Source organism: Ailuropoda melanoleuca, chromosome 16 (genome assembly GCF_002007445.2).
Source record: "Ailuropoda melanoleuca isolate Jingjing chromosome 16, ASM200744v2, whole genome shotgun sequence".
NCBI lineage: Eukaryota > Metazoa > Chordata > Mammalia > Carnivora > Ursidae > Ailuropoda > Ailuropoda melanoleuca.
Window position 1 is genome coordinate 64829096 of NC_048233.1, and position 18746 is coordinate 64847841.

The 18746-nt window shown below is 43.3% G+C and overlaps 2 protein-coding genes across 2 annotated transcripts in view; one reads left to right on the forward strand and one right to left on the reverse strand.

Moving 5' to 3' along the window:
- Positions 1 to 10574, forward strand: part of CAT (catalase) — a 45365-nt gene extending 34791 nt beyond the window's left edge. The window contains exons 11-13 of the mRNA XM_002920612.4: positions 7890 to 7997; positions 9450 to 9533; positions 9860 to 10574. Of these exons, the coding sequence (XP_002920658.1) occupies positions 7890 to 7997; positions 9450 to 9533; positions 9860 to 9925 (258 nt within the window). The 3' untranslated portion in view covers positions 9926 to 10574. The remainder of the gene's footprint in view (positions 1 to 7889; positions 7998 to 9449; positions 9534 to 9859) is intronic.
- Positions 10575 to 18115: 7541 nt separating this feature from the next.
- ELF5 (E74 like ETS transcription factor 5) overlaps positions 18116 to 18746 on the reverse strand; it is a 43321-nt gene continuing 42690 nt past the window's right edge. The window contains exon 7 of the mRNA XM_034645862.1: positions 18116 to 18642. Coding sequence (XP_034501753.1) covers positions 18546 to 18642 — 97 coding nt within the window. The 3' untranslated portion in view covers positions 18116 to 18545. The remainder of the gene's footprint in view (positions 18643 to 18746) is intronic.

The window sequence follows — 18746 nt, forward strand, 5'->3', positions numbered from 1 at the left end:
ATATGGGAAAACAAAAACAAATAGATTTAAGAAAGAACCAAATAGATGTTTTTAGAAACAAAAAGTACAAACTTTTAAATAAAAATTCAACAGGCACAGTGACTCAGTGGACGGTTAAGCAATGTGTTAGATACAGCTGAAGAGAGAATTAGTGAATCGGGGGATAGATCTGAGAAAATCCCCATAGTGCAGTATTGTGATTGGATTGTGTTCATTTCAAAAGTTTGATTTTTTGAACTTTGGTATCAAATGTAAACTTCACTTAAATTTTTTAAAAAATGTTTTTATGGCTTGATATTTGATAACACTTAGACAAACTATGAACATTTTGATATTTTATGAATTTGATACTTTGGATAATTAGATATTTTGTGACTTTATAAATGTTAGCAGAACAGGACATAGAACAGTGCCTGGTACATTATAGGGACTCAATAAATAAGTATTGGTTGAATGAATGAATGAATGAATGAAATGTTAGAATAAAATCATAGCTGATACTTAGAAATCGTTGATTTCAGAAGTGAGCAAATCCCTTAGGACACATACCTTACTACTAAGTGCCAATTTTTATTTTAATCTATTGATATTCATTTTAGAGGTAAGCTCAGTCATAAAAACAAAGTATCACTATTAACACGGGTCTTCTCCAGGAAAGTTTTTTCCTCTATGGTTCTGGGTGAATTGAACAAAGGTTGTATTATGCTAAGTTTCCATTTGATGATGGCTTGCCCACCGGACTTTTCAGTAGCAGGGTGTGGTGGGATTCTTAACTGTAAGCTAAACTGTGTCTGTAAGAGATGTATAAGCTCTTAAAACAAAGGTCATTACTAAGAAGCATTTATGAGCTTTATCAACTGAATTCTTCCTGTTCCACAAAACAAAAAGTGAGGAACTCCATGCAAATGACAGTTTTCATTAGAATTTTAAATTATCCTTAGATTCTAAACACTTTTTCATTCTTTTTTTTTTTTTTTATAATTAATTTTATTTTATTATATTATGTTAATCACCATACAGTACCATCCCCTGATTCTGATGTAAAGTTTGATGCTTCATTAGTTGCGTATAACACCCAGTGCACCATGCAATACGTGCCCTCCTTACTACCCATCACCAGTCTATCCCATTCCCCCACCCCCTCCCCTCTGAAGTCCTCAGTTTGTTTCTCACAGTCCATAGTCTCTCATGTTTCATTCCCCCTTCTGATTACCCCCCTTTTCTTTATCCCTTTCTTCCCCTACCGATCATCCTAGTTCTTATGTTCCATAGATGAGAGAAATCATATGATAATTGTCTTTCTCTGCTTGACTTATTTCACTTAGCATTATCTCCTCCAGTGCCGTCCATGTTGCAGCAAATGTTGAGAATTCGTTCTTTCTGATAGCTGAGTAATATTCCATTGTATATATGGACCACAGCTTCTTAATCCAGTCATCTGTTGAAGGGCATCTCGGCTCCTTCCATGATTTGGCTATTGTGGACAATGCAGCTATGAACATTGGGGTGCATATGGCCCTTCTCTTTACTACGTCTGTATCTTTGGGGTAAACACCCAGTAGTGCAATGGCTGGGTCATAGGGTAGTTCAATTTTTAACTTTTTAAGGGACCTCCACACTGTTTTCCAGAGTGGCTGTACCAACTTGCATTCCCACCAACAATGTAGGAGGGATCCCCTTTCTCCACATCCTCTCCAACAATTGTTGTTTCTTGCCTTGTCTATCTTTGCCATTCTAACTGGCGTAAGGTGGTATCTCAGTGTGGTTTTGATTTGAATTTCCCTGATGGCTAATGATTTTGAACATTTTTTCATGTGTCTGTTAGCCATTTGTATGTCTTCATTGGAAAAGTGTCTGTTCATATCTTCTGCCCATTTTATGATTTGTTTATTTGTTTCTCGTGTATTGAGTTTGAGAAGTTCTTTGTAGATCTTGGATACCAGTCCTTTATCTGTGGTGTCCTTTGCAAATATATTCTCCCATTCCGTGGGCTGTCTCTTAGTTTTTTTGACTGTTTCCTTGGCTGTGCAGAAGCTCTTTATCCTGATAAAGTCCCATAAGTTCATTTTATCTTTTATTTCTCTTGCCTTTGGAGATGTGTCGTGAAAAAGGTTGCTCTGGCCGATGTCATAGAAGTTGTTGCCTATGTTCTCCTCTAGAATTTTGATGGATTCCTGTCTCACATTGAGGTCTTTCATCCATTTGGAGTTTATTTTTGTGTATGGTGTGAGAGAGTGGTCAAGTTTCATTCTTTTGCATGTAGCTGTCCAATTTTCCCAGCACCATTTATTGAAGAGACTGTCTTTTTTCCACCGGATGTTTTTTCCTGCTTTATCAAAGATTAGTTGCCCAAAGAGCCGAGGGTCCATTTCTGGGTTCTCTATTCTGTTCCATTGGTCGATGTGTCTGTTTTTGTGCCAGTACCATGCTGTCTTTGTGATCACAGCTTTGTAGTACAGCTCGAAATCCGGCATTGTGATGCCCCCAGCTTTGTTTTTCCTTTTCAACAGTTCCTTGGAGATTCGGGGCCTTTTCTGGTTCCATACAAATTTAAGGACTATTTGTTCCAGTTCTTTGAAAAATGTCCTCGGTATTTTGATCGGGATAGCATTGAAAGTGTAGATTGCTCTGGGTAGTATGGACATTTTAACTATGTTAATTCTTCCAATCCATGAGCATGGAATATTTTTCCATCTTTTTATGTCTTCCTCAATATCTTTCAAAAGTGATCTATAGTTTCTAGCATATAGGTCCTTTACGTCTCTGGTTAAGTTAATTCCAAGGTAACGCATGGTTTTTGGTGTTATTGTAAATGGGATGGATTCCCTAATTTCTCTTTCTTCAGTCTCGTTATTCGTGTATAGAAATGCAACTGATTTCTGGGCATTGATTTTGTATCCTGCCACCTTACTGAATTGTTCTATAACTTCTAATAGTTTGGGAGTGGATTCCTTTGGGTTTTCCATATAGAGTATCATGTCATCTGCAAAGAGAGACAGTTTGACTTCTTCTTTGCCGATTTGGATACCTTTGATCCCTTTTTGTCTTCTGATTGCTGTTGCAAGGACTTCTAGTACTATGTTGAATAATAGTGGCGAGAGTGGGCATCCTTGTCGTGTTCCTGATCTTAAGGGAAAGGCTTCCAGCTTTTCCCCATTGAGAATAATGCTTGCAGTAGGCTTTTCATAGATGGCTTTTATGAGATTGAGAAATGTACCCTCTATTCCTACACTCTGAAGGGTTTTAATCAGGAAAGGATGCTGTATTTTGTCAAATGCTTTTTCTGCATCAATTGAGAGGATCATATGGTTCTTGAGTCTTTTCTTGTTGATATGATGTATCACATTGATTGATTTGCGAGTGTTGAACCATGCTTGCATCCCAGGTATGAATCCCACTTGGTCATGATGGATAATCCTTTTAATGTACTGTTGGATTCTATTAGCAAGGATCTTGTTGAGGATTTTGGCATCCATATTCATTAGAGAAATCGGTCTGTAATTCTCCTTTTTGAGGGGGTCTTTGCCTGGTTTGGGGATCAAGGTAATATTAGCCTCATAGAATGAGTTTGGTAGCTTTCCTTCTGTTTCTATTTTTTGAAATAGCTTTAGGAGAATAGGTATTATTTCTTCTTTGAATGTTTGGTAGAATTCCCCAGGAAAACCGTCTGGGCCTGGAGTTTTATTATTTGGAAGGTTGTTTATCACTGACTCAATTTCTTCATAGTTAATTGGCCTATTTAAGAAATCTATTTCTTCCTGTTTCAGTCTTGGTAGTTTATAGGTTTCCAGGAAGGCCTCCATCTCTTCCAGATTGTTTAGTTTTTTGGCATATAGCTGTTGATAAAAGTTTCTAATAATCCTTGCAATTTCAATGGTGCTGGTCGTGACCTCTCCCTTTTCAGTCATAATTTTAATAATCTCAGTCCTTTCTCTTTGTTTTTGGACAAGTTTTGCCAGTGGTCTATCAATTTTATGGATTCTCTCAAAGAACCAGCTTCTAGTCCTGTTGATCTGCTCTACTGTGGTTCTGGTCTCTAATTCATTGATTTCTGCTCTAATCTTGGTCAACTCCTTCCTTGTCAGTGGGTTAGGCCTGTCCCTCTGTTGCTGTTCCAGTTTCTTGAGGTGAGAATATAGAAACTGCATTTTAGATTTTTCTATTCTTTTGAGTGAGGCTTGGATGGCTATGTATTTCCCCCTTAGGACTGCCTTTGCAGTATCCCATAGGTTTTGGACCGTTGTGTATTCATTCTCGTTGGTCTCCATAAATTGTTTAATTTGTTTTTTGATTTCCTGGTTTATCGAGTCATTCTTGAGCAGGATGGTTCTTAGCCTCCAAGTGTTTGAGTTTCTTCCAGGTTTTTCCTTGTGGTTGAGTTCCAATTTCAGAGCGTTGTGGTCTGAGAATATGCAGGGGATAATTTCAATCTTTTGGTATTGGCTGAGACCTGTTTTGTGTCCCAGAGCATGATCTATTCTTGAGAATGTTCCATGGGCATTTGAATAGAATGAGTATTCTTTGGTTCTGGGGTGTAGTGTTCTATATATATCTATGAGGTCCAACTCGTCGAGTATGGCATTCAAAGCCTTTGATTCTTTGCTTAGTTTTTGCCAGGGTGTTCTGTCTATTTCTGATAGTGGGGTGTTGAGGTCCCCTACTATTACTGTGTTCTTATCTATATGTCTCTTTATTTTGGTTAAGAGTTGGCTTGTGTATCTTGCTGCTCCCCTGTTGGGGGCATATATATTAATAATTGTCATATCCACTTGTTGAATACTTCCTTTAAGAATAATATAGTGCCCTTCTGTATCTCTCTCTATGGCCTCTAGTTTAAAATCCAGTCTATCTGATATGAGAATTGCTACTCCAGCTTTCTTTTGAGGTCCATTTGCGTGGAAGATGGTACTCCATCCCCTTACTCTAAGTCTGAATGCATCTTTGGGTTCAAAATGAGTCTCTTGTAGACAGCAAATGGATGGGTCATGTCTTTTTATCCAATCTGCAACCCTGTGGCGTTTTATGGGAGAGTTTAAGCCATTTAGATTGATAGAGATTATTGACAGATATGATTTTAATGATGCCATTTCTCTTTAAAGTCTTTGTATCGGTTGTGACTTGCTGCTCTGTATCACTCTTGGGGCCTTTTTACCTTTATAGAGCCCCCCTTAATATCTCCTGTAGGGCTGGTTTCGTGGTTACGAAATTGGTTAATGATTGGCGATTTTGGAACGTCTTTATTTCTCCATCAATTCTGAATGACAGCTTTGCTGGATAAAGGATCCTTGGCTGCATGTTTTTCTCTGAAAGAGCTTTAAAAATGCCCCCCCAAGCCTTTCTCTCATTCCAGGTCTCTGTAGACAGGTCTGACGTAATCCTGATACCTTTGCCTTGGTACGTGAGAAATTTCTTTGCCCTGGCCGCTTTCAATACTGTATCCTTGGATCTAATATTTGCGAATTGCACTATGACATGCCGTGGCGTAGGTTTGTCCTGGTTGAGCTTGGATGGGGTCCTCTCTGCCTCTTGGACACGAATGCTTGTTTCCCTTGCTAGATTAGGGAAGTTTTCAGCTACAATTTGTTCAAATATCTCTTCTAGACCTCTGTTTTTCTCCACCCCTTCAGGGATGCCGATGATTCTGACATTGGATCGTTTCATAGAGTCAGTAATCTCCCGTAATCTACATTCGTGGGCGTGGATTTTTTTAAGACCAGCTTCTATTTTCGTTTTTTCTTCTACTAACCCATCCTCCAATTCGCTAACGCGTTCCTCTGCCTCGGTGACCCTGGCCGTCAGAGCCTCTAGTTTTGACTGTATTTGGCCCACTGAGTTTTTAATTTCTGTCAGATTCGCTCTCATTTCTGCCCTTAGGGATTCTATATTCTCAGCAACGCTTTCTCTGATGCTTTTTTCAAGTTTACTCATCATCTTGACCATTGTTGCTCTGAATTCCATTTCTGATAATTGGGATACATCCATATGTATTAATTCTGTGGCCGAGGCCAATTCTGTGGCAGAGGCCACAGACTCATTATCTTTTCTTTGCTGGGGGGGACTTCTCCTTCTCGTCATTCTGATGAAGAGAGATTGCAGGGTTGTCCAGAGCCCAAGTGTTGACTGGGACCCAGGCCGTGCGCCCTTGTTTTATAGAGATCTTAGGGATGTGGGCTTCTTCCTTAAAGAGTTTATTTATTTATTTGAGAGAGAGAGAGACAGTCAGCAAGAAAGGGAACCCAAGCAGAGGAGTGGGAGAGGAAGAAGCAGGTTCCCGGTGGAGAAGCCCGATGAAGGACTCCTTACGGAGCGTTGTGATCACACCCTAATCCGAAGACAGGTGCTTGGTGACTGCGCCACTCAGGCGCTCCGGGTTGTGGGCTTCTTGATTTTTCAGCCTGCCTTCTGGGGGAGGGGCCTGCCTGCCGGTACTCAGAAAACCCTGTTTGGGTAGAGTCTCTGTGTCCCTTGCGAGGGGGGATGGGGATGGGCACCCTGTGAGCCGGTATTTCCGGGCTTTTGTTCTCTGGCGGCTTTCCCTGGCGGTTTGCTATGCCTCTTCTGAGAGAGCAGCAGCGGCTGAAATTCAGCCTCTGTCTCAGAACAGAGGGATCGCGGATCGTTCTCCACTGATGTTCTGGCCACTTTAACTCTGTTTCTGTTGGTGCTGCTCAACCCTGCAGCATCCCGGGCTGTGCGCCCCACACCCGGCGTCCCAGCCCTCACTTCCAGGGCCGGCACGTCTCTGTCCTTTGTGTTTCCAACCCCGCCAGCCGCCAGCCGCCCCGCGCGGGCTCCCGGAGCTCCCCGTCTCAGTCTGGTGTCTCACGGGTGCTGACCGCGAGTCCGCCTGCTCCCCCGTGCAGGTGGCCCTCCAGCCGCCAGCCGCCCCGCGGACGCTCCCGGAGCTCCCGGTCTCAGCCTCGATCCAGTGAGCACACCGGAGCTCCGGAGCTCCGTGAGATGCTTGGTGGTGCACGCTCCCGGCTCACGGACTCAGTCTGCCGTTTCCAGAGTGCGGGTCCGCGGTCCGCCCGCTCCCCGGTGCAGGTGGCCCGCCAGCCGCCCTGCGCGCGCGCTCCTGGAGCTCGCGTTCTAAGTCTGTTGTCTCGCGGGTGCCGTCCGCGAGTCCGCCTGCTCCCCCGTGCAGGTGGCCCGCCAACCGCCAGCCGTCCCGCGTGCGCTCCCGGAGCTCCCTTCTCAGCCTGCTGTCTCAAGCGTGCGGGTCCGCGGTCTGTCCGCTCCCCCTTGCAGGTGGCTACCGCTTCCCGGCGCCCTGACACGGCGGCTCCCTCCCCCTTCTGTTTAGCTTCCGATATCTGTGCGCGGTTTCACGGCTCCCCGCTTCGTACCTCGATACTCAGCGCTGGAGATGTTCATTTGTAGAGATCCAGATGTATCTTCCTGCGTCTCAGGCTGATTCCATGGATATTCCTGCTGGTCTGGTACCTATCCAGCTCAACTCAGGGGACCGGCTGAAAAAGGGGTCCCCTACTCCTCCGCCATCTTAACCTCCTCCCCCACATTTGTAGGTGTCTTATACACGTTAGCTGCTTCTAGGGTTACCAACAGAACTATTGAAAAATAACCTTTCTTTCAAAGAAAAAAAAAGCCCTAATCTTTCAGTAGAAGGCTCGGTGTATCCCAGTGAGCCTCTAGGATGTATTTGCTTCTCCACTTATGCCGCTCACCTGGTGGCAGAGTAGACCAGCTCCTTTCACCTTGGCCCCAGGTAAGCTGCCTCAGGGAAGATGTGTTTTATCTAAACACTTTTTCATTCTTAACGCCAATGAGAAGTCTCGCTTTTTCATTTCCAAAGTGGCACATTGGGTGAGTTTTGTTCATGCCAGACTGGTTATTTTCTCTCTGCTGCGCACATTTTCCCTGCGCAGGTGCGGGTGTTCTATACAAAGGTGCTGAATGAAGAGGAGAGAAAACGCCTGTGCGAGAACATCGCTGGCCATCTGAAGGACGCACAACTTTTCATCCAGAAGAAAGCGGTGAGTGATACTTTGTTGGCTGATGGGTGACATCTGCTGGCCAGAGAAGAGAGCGCAGCTGTGTGAGGGAACCCTTAAATGGAAATGTCCTTACTATTCTACTTGACCTAATTGGACTTAAAAAAAATTAGTACTAATCCCCAGCCCACCTCCGATTCTTTTCTCTGTATGTTTTATCTCCGGTGAATGTGGCGTATCCACTGAGCCTTTAGCTTTTTGTCTAGTGTGTAGTAGTTGAGTTGAATTCAGGGTGAATTCTGTCGTATGCTCTTCATTGACTGCAGCCAAGTTCCGTGCCAGAGAGTGCTGTCCAATGTAACAATGTGGGTCCTGCCACTGTTTTGCTTCGACTTTAGAAGATAAGAAATATGAATTGCATTTTTGCGTTGCGAAGCCTGTCTAACCACTTGGTGTTGTGACACCTGACCCTCCTTCAGAAGCAACTAGAAACTTGCACGCTCTCTGGGGAGAACTGAGCTGCTTCCAAAACTCAGGCTGAACTCCTGGGCTGAGACGCCAGGGTATTTCTGATGGCAGCTCACTGTGCTGCTGGAGCCTTCTCACTGGCAGTTTTTGGGCCTGCCACAGGGGAGAGCTTCTTGGAAGTTGAGACAACTCCACAGTTGGCTTGTGTCTTGGTTGCTGCTGCTCTGTTCAAAGGGACAGCTGGGCCGGCAGCTCTCTGGGATGTGTTCAAAGGCCTGGAGACAAGTACCAACAGGCTGGGCGCTTTCTCTGTAGGCAAAGTTCTGTGTCTTTAACTGTCTTTCACAAGTGCGTGTATAAAAATAACCTTTTAAATTGCTGAGGCACTATTTACACATGGCCATCTACAGCAGAGAGCTGGATGGTTGCTCTGGGAGGTAGGTGGGGGCAGGTTTTATCTCACTGATTAGAATGAGTGGGACAGCGTGTAAGTAGCAGAACTGGGCTTGAACCCTTAGCATTCTTCTCTCGCATGTGCTGAAGCTCTAAGGCTTCCTGGGGGTTCACGATGCCCCCCTCCTGTCCGCTCAGGATCAGCCCATGGTCAGGAATTCCTGCTGGATGTGTAGTATGTGGCCCAGCACGGGCCACGGTCTATGTATTCCTCACTTTAAATTCAGGCATTGCTTGGGCCCATCTTGTGATGCAGATCACCGCGACTTGTTGAGCCAGCCTGAGGTCAGCTCCCTACACGCACTAAGCGCCTCTCACCTCATTCTCTGAGGTCGGTTTGATTATGTTGCTCATTTTGTGGGGAGTGGACAACGAAGCTCAGAGGAATGACTTATCCAAGCTTGCACAGCCAGTACGTGCCAGGGTTTTCCCCGGATCCCCCACATCTTACTCTGGGTTGTTAAACACTGTGTTGCCTTCCTCCCCTACAGAGTAAATGCTGTGCCACACACGCCGGGGACCTGCCTAGGAAGGAGCTGGGGTCATATTTACATTCTTTTCATTTGGCTTCAGGTCAAGAACTTCAGTGATGTCCATCCTGACTATGGGGCCCGCATCCAGGCTCTTCTGGACAAATACAATGCTGAGAAACCCAAGGTGAGCCCAGAGCAGCCTGGCTGTGGTAGAGGAAGGGTGTCCTGGATCAGACTGGCTTGGATAGTTTGGTTTCCTTTCGTGATGATTCTTCTCAGGGACAACTGTTAGATTTTTCAAGCTGTTCAGACACTCGCTTGATAGGTAAAGAACTTGGCTGCGAAGCACGTCCTCTTCACTTTAGTTCTGGCCCACATAAGGTAGTGTAAGTAAATGCAGTTCCCAGTGGTTATTATCTTCATTTGAGCACAAAGTAAAGCTGAGATGAATACCAAGTTGCTGCTGCTGAGCGAGTTAATTAACCTGCTGGTCTTGTTCTTTTAAAACAGAACGCAATTCACACCTTTATGCAGCATGGGTCTCACTTGGCTGCAAGGGAGAAAGCCAACCTGTGAGAGTCGGGCCCTGGGCCTGCGCCAAGCTGCTCTCCACCTGTGAAGCAAAGCGTGGTGTTCACACATGTACCCACTCTTCGCCGGATAGAAGATTCTCCTGTGCTAGGTGCGCAAATGCAAGCTTGTGTCTGTAGAATGATAATCCAGGTTTCAATAGCAAGTAATGTAGCCGTGGCTTTTAGTGCTGTTTTCCCAGGGGGAAATAAGGGTAGGGCTTAACAATGATATAACAAGAAAATGTATTTGCTTTTGACAGTTGGGTTATTCACTTAAAATGACTAGAATGAAAGTTTCTGGCAGAAATATGATTTTATTTGATAAGAAAAAATCTTGGTGAAATTAGTATGTTTACATATCATCTCATGGCCTTATTATATAAAAATATGGCTGAAATTATATAAGAAGAAAAGATAATCTACTCAGAAATTTTAATTTTTCTCAGTTCCATATGGGAAAAACACATTTAATGCATTGATGTCTTTTGAAAATAATTTCATTGACATCATAGCTTAATGCTTATTCCTGTCTGGAACTGATCAGATTTTTTTAAACTTGGAATTACATCTATGCTAATGTAGCATTGATTTTGCAACAGACTGATTTGTAATTGCTACATTTTTACAATAAAATAATCTGTACATAAGAAGAATGGTATTTGATTTCTTTTGGTACTGTATATCACTTGGACTCTTAATCTGAATATCATGTATTATCCGATGCTTACCCTTAAACTGAAAATACCAATATCACAAGGATACTATATTATTTGTTTAAACCAGTAGCCTTTAGATACAGCTTTCTGAGACACTGTGTACCAGAACTTTTAATTCTATTGGGAAAATAGCAAATTTCCCAACTTTGAAAATTACTTAGATCTCTTGTCCATTAGCTCACTTCCTTATCTAATTATGAATTTTTAAAATAAGAACCTCCCGTTCTTTTCTTTCTTTTTTTCCTTAACTCTTCTTTTTCCTATCATGCTTAAAATTAAGTGGTACGCTCTAGAGGTGAGCGCTTTTTTTTTTTTTAAGATTTTATTTATTTATTTGACATTGAGAGACACAGTGAGAAAGAGAACACAAGCAGAGGGAGTGGGAGAGAGAGAAGCAGGCTTCCCGCTGAGCAGGGAGCCCTATGTGGGGCTCGATCCCAGGACCCTGGGATCATGATCCGAGCTGAAGGCAGACGCTTAACGACTGAGCCACCCAGCAGCCCCTAGAGGTGAGCTCTTGGGTACTAAAAGAAACCTGTTTTCTTTGAAAATCCTTATTCCCTTCACCTCATATCTTCAAAACCAGCTTGTACTCTCTCTCAGGAATTCCCTGAAATCTTGGGCTTCAGGAAACCATTGGACCCCTAGAAGGTACAAACTTGCAATCTTTTAGCTCAAACTTTTTTTTAACCCCCCTGCCCAATTTTCCTGCTTAAATCCTTCCTGTATTTGAGTGTGCTTGGAAACTGTTATATTTGTCAAGATAGAAAGTAAAATTGTCCATTTGTGCCTCGTGGTGAATACTTTCAGTATAGTGACTTCACTACGGTTCTGGCTCTTTACAGTGTTAAATATATAAGATAAACTCATAAAAATTAATATAATTTGACAATGGGGAAGGAGTTTATTTGCACATTGGTTATAAACACAAAGATGGAGTCTTTGAGATAATTTTCTGCTTTGGTCTATTCTGTCATCTAGAAATAAGTCAGTAGTTAAAAATCACATGTATCTAACATGTTTCCTGTATGTAAAGGTCGGACACCTGGAAGTGTCTCCAGTTTTGCTCTGGAGACCTCTTTCTGTAATTTTCAAAGACAAATGTTGATAAGGTTAACTCCCTCAGGTTTTACTTCCTGGGAAGTACTATGGAATTATGTTCCTTTTAAGTGACATTAAGACACATCCTAAGAGTTTCTGAGCCAAATTTATAAGGAGAATAAAATTAGTAAGAGGTGGTATGTTACAGAGGCTTTAGAACCACAGAGACCAAGATTCAAATCCCTGCTCTGCCATTTTCCACCTGTGGCTGTTTGAGCATGGTGCTTCACCTCTCTATCAGTTCCCTCATCTGTAAGTGGGACCAATAATTTTTCTACCTCCCTAGGGTTGTATGGTGATTATTCAAAATATTTGACTTTGACCACCACTCCTTTCCAGCTCTGCACCCCCCCCCACACCCCAGGACTCTATCTTGGTCAGCTTTTGCTTTGTAACAAACCACCTCAAAACTCAATGACTTCAAGCGATAATCATGTGTCACTCATGTACCCAGGTCAGCTAGAAATTGGCTGATCTAGGCTGGGCTCAGCCACGGCAGCTTGCTGATGTGGCTCTGTGTCCCATGTCGCTCATCCTTCTGGGACGCATGATGATGGCTAATTCCTAGTGATGGCAGAAGTGCAGGAATGCAAGAAAAGGAAACCCACTGTTTTTTCTTTGTCGGGAAATTGAGATTGCAAGAGTAAAATCCCAATTGCACAAGTGTTTTTCAGGCCTTTGTTTGTGTCATACCCACTCATATTTGACTGGCCAAAGCAAGTCATATGGCTAAACCCAAAATCCAAGGGCGAGGAATTGTACTCCACCCATGGAGGTGACTCTTTGTGTGTGTGTGTGTGTGTGTGTGTGTGTGTGTGTGTGTGTGTGTGAGTTGACTCTATCTGGACATTAATTTACCATAGACTTCCCCTCCCATTAGTTCTTCAACACTACTAGAACTTTCAATCAATTCTTAATGGTCATCACCCTCTTCGTGTCCTTACTTTCCTTCTTACTTTGTTTACATTTCATCTAGTTCTAAATAATAACTACTCCAGAACCCAGCCTTGGTCAAGGACACCTCTCAGTGACTCAATTCCTGCACTGGAAATGACCATGACCGAAGCAAACCACAGCCCTGTTGACTGGGCTTTTTAAAATTTGACCACAAACCTCAAGGGGGCCCTCAGCACTGCCTGGAAATCTGTTTTTCCCTCCTCGGTAAACTCTCCCACTTGGCTCCTCTCCTCCCTTCAGCTCCTTATTTCACCAAGGATAGAATAACTTCCTTATCATTTCCTCCACCAGTGTCTTCTGACTTGCCAGCATCGACATCCCCATGCTCTCCTTTCCTTCCTGTTGACAGAGATGAGTTCTGCTCCTGCTGGAGGCCAGACCTCGTGTGCGCACTGACCCCATGCCTTCCCTCCTGCTCTTGGTTCTCCCTGCCCTCTCCTACCTCATCCCTGTTAGCTTGCAAACCTGCTCTTCCAAGTCTCATCAAACCCTCTCTTGCCCTCATAGGGCTCTCCTGTTATTGCCCCCTTTGTTGAAAAAAATCTTAAAATAATTTCCTTTACTTGCTATGCCTACTGTCTTCTATCCTCACTTGAACCCGCTACAATCAAGCTGCCCTTGCCAGGGTCACCAGTGGCTTCCATGCTGCTAAAATCCAATGGTCCCATCCAGTAATGCTACTTCTGGGTGTATACCCAAAAGGAGTGAAAGCAGTGACTTGAAGGGATATGTGTGTGCCCGATGTTTATAGCAACATTATTCAAAATGTCCAAAAGGTGGAAAAAACCTAAGTGTCCATTGATGGATGAATGAATAGACAAAATTTGGTATATCCTGACAACAGAATATTAATCAGGCTTAAAAAGGAAGGAAATTCTAACACATGCTGAAACATGGGTGACCCTTGAAGACATGACACAAGGGAAATAAGCCAGATGCAGATGGACAAATATGGTATCATTTCACTTATATGAGGTCCTGATGGGGGTCCCAGGGCTGGGGGAGGGGGAAACAGGTAGTTAGTTGTTCATGGTTCCAGAGTTTCAGTTTGGCAACAGGAAAAAGTTCTGAAGATGGATGGTGGTGATGGTTGCACAACAGTGTGAATGTATTTAATGCCACTAAATTGTACACTTAAAAATGGTAAAATAGGGGCGCCTGGGTGGTGCAGTTGGTTAAGAGACTGACTCTTAGGGGAGCCTGGGTGGCACAGCAGTTAAGTGTCTGCCTTCGGCTCAGGGCGTGATCCCGGCGTTCTGGGATCGAGCCCCACATCAGGCTCCTCTGCTATGAGCCTGCTTCTTCCTCTCCCACTCCCCCTGCTTGTGTTCCCTCTCTTGCTGGCTGTCTCTCTCTGTAAAATAAATAAACAAAATCTTAAAAAAAAAAAAAAAGAGACTGACTCTTGGTTTCAGCTCAGGTCATGATCTCAGGGTCATGAGATGGAGCCCCATGTCGGGCTCCACGCTTAGCATGGAGTCTGCTTGGGACTCTTTGCCTCGCTCTCCGCCCCTCCCCTCTGTTCTCTCTCTCTCTCAAATAAATAAGTAAATCCATTAAAAAAAGGTAAAAATATTTAGTTTTATATTATGTATATTTTAGCACAATAAAAAAAATCCAACAGTTCATTCTCATTTTTGACTCACGTGGTCTCTTAGCAGTGTTTGACACAGTGGATCATTGGAACCTCTTTTTATTTAAATAAGAGCTTTTTTTTGAGATATAATTTACAAACCATTAAATTCAAACAATTGAAGTATACAATTCAGTGGTTTTGAGTATATACACAGAGTTGTGTAATCATCACAATCGATTTTAGGACATTTTTGGCAACCCCCACCCCCCAAAAACGCTATACCACTAGCAATCACTCACCGTTCCCCCAGCTGAATCCTGCCCCAGCCCCTGGCCATCAGCAGTCTGCCTGCTGTGTTAGATACGCCTGCTCTGCACATTTCACTTAAATGGGGTCCTATAGCGTATGGTCTTTTGGACTGGCTTGTTTCGCTTAGCATAATGTTTTCAAGGTTCTTACATGTTGCAGCATGTGTTAGTACTTCATTTCCTTTTATTGACAAATACTATTCCATTGTATGGATGCACTGTTTTATTTGCCCATTCATCAGTCGATGGACATGTGGGTGTCTCCACTTGGCTCCCGTGAATAGTGCTGCTGAGAACGTTCACGTCCATGCTTTTGTGTGGACGCGTTTTCATTTCTCATATTCTCACCTTAAAAGGCATTTTCACTTAACCTCTGGCACATTACTGTCTAAAAGGTCATCTCCTGGTATTATATTATTTTATTTTATTTATTTTTAAAGATTTATTTATTTGAAAGAGAGAGAGAGCATGGGAGCAGGAGGGGCAGAGGGAGAGGAGAGAGAAACCCAAGCAGACTCCGTGCTGAGCGTGGAGCCAATGGGAGGCTCGATCTCATGACACTGAGATCATGACCTGAGCTGAAACCAAGAGTTGGACTCCAAACTGACTGTGCCCCCCAGGTGCGCCTCAACTCCTGGTATTTTAAAATTGATGACTTGCTCTTCTGAAAAGAGGACTAGGTCTGGGCATTTAAGCTCTGGAAAGGATCTCCTCGTTCTTTTCAAATTCAGTGTCAGAATTTTAGTTTAAAGACACATAAATTGTGTGTTTTCCTGCTAAAGGAGTATCACTTTAACTTATCTACTAAGGAAATGAGTTTTAAGAACTTAGCACATGCTTTTCTGAGGGAAAAGTGGCCAAGCTGGTTGGCCATTTCTTTGCCTCTTAGTTCCTGGTACCACAAAGCAAATGGCCAAATTCCACTTTAAAGGAGCTGATAAGAAAAATGAAGGCTTTAAAACCCTTATCAGAGCTTTTAAAGATGTGAGAGGTTGGTAGAGGTGAACTCGAAAAGTTCTGTATACTTTTGAATTGAGGACAATTTTAAACAGTCACATATGAATAAACTGAAAGTTCTCCATGGGAAGCTCTATTGTGACCTTTTTTATAAAGGATCTTATTCCTTCATTTGTTTGATAAGTGAATTTTACATTGTTGTCTTAGGTTTTTGTTCTGTTTTGGTATCGTTTGCTTAAAGTGGGGTATTTTAAGCAGCTCTTTGTATTTTCCATTCTTCCATGAATTGTGTCATGAAGCTATATATTTAAGTAAAGTTCACTTTTAAAGAGTATCGTGGGTTGAATGATGTCCTCCAACGGGATAGGCCCATGTCCCAACCTCCGGAACCTGTGAAGGTGACCTTATTTGGAAAAGAGTTTACCGATGTCATTAAGTGAAGGGTCTCAAGATACGATCATCCTGGACTATCCAGATGTAAATCCAGTGATGAGTGTTCTTCTAAGAGACCAAAAGGGAGAAGGAGAGACAGGTGACATGCAGATGGAGTCAGAGATTGGAGTCATGTAGCCAGAAGCCAAGGAGGCCTGGAGCCACCAGAAGCTGAAGGAGGCAAGGAAGGATTCTTTCCTAGAGCTTAGGGAGAGGCACGGCTGTGCCAACACCTTGATTTCAGATGTCCAGCCTCCAGAACCGGGAGAGAATGGATTCCTCTTGTTTTAAGCCAGCACATTTGTTGATCTGTCGTGGGCAGCGCTAGGCACCTAACACAAAGAGGGTGCTGATTTAATGGTTTTGTAAGGGGACAACTTCTTTAGTGACAGAGGGATAAATTCTTTTGTTCTGTGAACTGCTTGAGGCCCCCGTTATTCCCCCCCTGCCGCCGCTGCTCTGCCCCCACTTCATTCCCCTCCACCCCCTGCCTCAGTTTCTTGGTTCCGCTCCTTCCAAGCGCTGCCTGAAAGTTCCTAGTTACTTCCTGTTAGCGCATTTCCAATTTTCTGGACAATCTCTTCTTTCAGTGGGACTGTGGGCTTTGATCCTGTCCATTGAAATGGTACTTACTTCTTTAGATGGCCAGGATGGGGGTCTCAAATTCAAAATGTACAGGCATTCTGGATGTATGGAAAAAAAAAACAAAACTAAACTAACACCCAAACCAAAACAAACCACAATAATGCAAGAACAAAGTTGAATGTCTGGAAGGAGGTATGACGTGGTGACCAAATGCTCTGCCCAAAGAGGCTGTTTCTACTTAGCTCCAGGAAATTATTGCCACAAACCATTGAGAAACTAGTGTTGCCAGATCTGATTTTTTAAAAGAAGTTGGAAATCTGGATTTTTCTGTAAATCCCCTGATTTTTAGATAAGGAAACTAATTCATAGTAAGAAACAAAACCAAACCTCAAAGCAACTAGCAAAAAAAAAAAGTGTGTGTGTGTGTGTGTGTGTGTGTGTGTGTGTACCAAACAAAAACATATCTGTAGGTCCCACTGGCCCATATATTCCATTTTGTGAGGGGCCCTCTGTCTTAGGATGCAGAGGTGGTGGGTAGGTGCGTTGCATATTTTTCTTGCATCTTTGGCTGCTCTTAAAAAAATCTCCCATCTCCAATATGCTAAGCAATGTAAGTGTCCTCAAAAGTTTTCTAGGTCGCTAATGCTTTCCTGAGTCTGCCTTGCCGAATTTAACAACACAGGGACACACTGACATGTTAAATATTTTATTCACATTGTTTACAAACTGTATCCACCTGGAAAACACATGAGTCCAAAAATAGATTATTTTACAGTAATTCACATTTTTTTTTTAAACACGGTGCTTTTGAAGTGAAGCTCTAAGCACGGAGGTCCTTAGCCTGTGTCGTGGTTCAGTGCCTGGTGGCACGGGCTTCCCGCCCTGCTGGAGCAGCAGTCCCTGGGGCAGGCCACCTCATCGTAGGTCCCTAATGGCTTCCCTACCGGTGAGCGCTGAGAAGGTGTCAGTGCAGACTTTAACCCGTGAACATTTACTGATAGCAATTCACTGTCACTACTTCTGTCAAGGAAATACGGTTTAGAGCTTGAGTACATGCCAGGAAGACAAACAAAGGAGACTTCTCTTGTAATCGGCCATGACAGAGTTGTCAAGACCTGGCCAGTTCTATAAAGATTTAGCGTCTGGGCACAGACAGAATCAACAAGTTACAAGTTTGTGGTGTTGACGGCTTGAATCAGAAACAGTGGTGATTTGGAAATCGGCACAAGTATCCATTGACTAACTCTGCTGCCCCCCACCGCCAGGAGAAGGGGGCAATAAACTCAGCAGGAATTAATAATGTGCCTCATTGTAAGTCTGTGGCTCTAGAAAGATGGCTGTGGGAGTTTTGCCGAATGGCCCCAAAGATGCCCAGGTACCGAAACTTACTATTAATCTATGCTACGTCCAATCATGTCCCAGCTTGATGCATTCGCTCTTTTTATTAATTAAGAAACTTTTCTATGGCATTTGACTTTAATGATTTAAAATCTACAGTAGGTTTGTCTTACCCACATCTCACCCCCTCCTACCATACTACCAAAGACTCACTTTTCCTGCTTTCCTTTGCAAGCTGCCACAGTGAAAGATGTGAAAACTTTTGAGCCTTTGGAAGGGGTGCATTGGATGAGTCTCAGATGGGAGACGCGGATCCTTTTTCTCAGAGGAGCACCGATAGCACGGGCTATTGTGTTTCCACAACTCTTGAGGAGGGAAGGAATGTTTGATCAAGGTACCACAAAAGATCATTCCTTCCTTCCCTTGGGTAAGGAAAAAAAGAAGGAATTCCTTAAAGGGTTGCTGTCACCGTGGGAGCAGACAACAACGACTCTGAATCCAAATGTAAGCTGAGAGATGGAGAAATTTTATCAGCACATTTGCAGGTTAACGACAACAACAACAACAACAACAAAAAGACTTTCAAATGTCTATTGCAATGCGATTGTTTCAGAAGACAAGAAATCCATAAAAGGAGCTTGATGACGGAGCAGATCATAGCTTGTCTTCCTGCCACCCATGTGCATTTTTTCCAAATTTGTACACTAGCCTTCGGTCGACCCGTTCCAAAATTCCCGTTTTGTAGTAGTACCTGAGAAAGACAGCAGAAGAGAAATGTGGGGAGGCCCACACCCCAGGACGACAACAGAGCATAAACACTCCCCTCATTCCTCTCCAGTGACCAGGCTGGTCTTT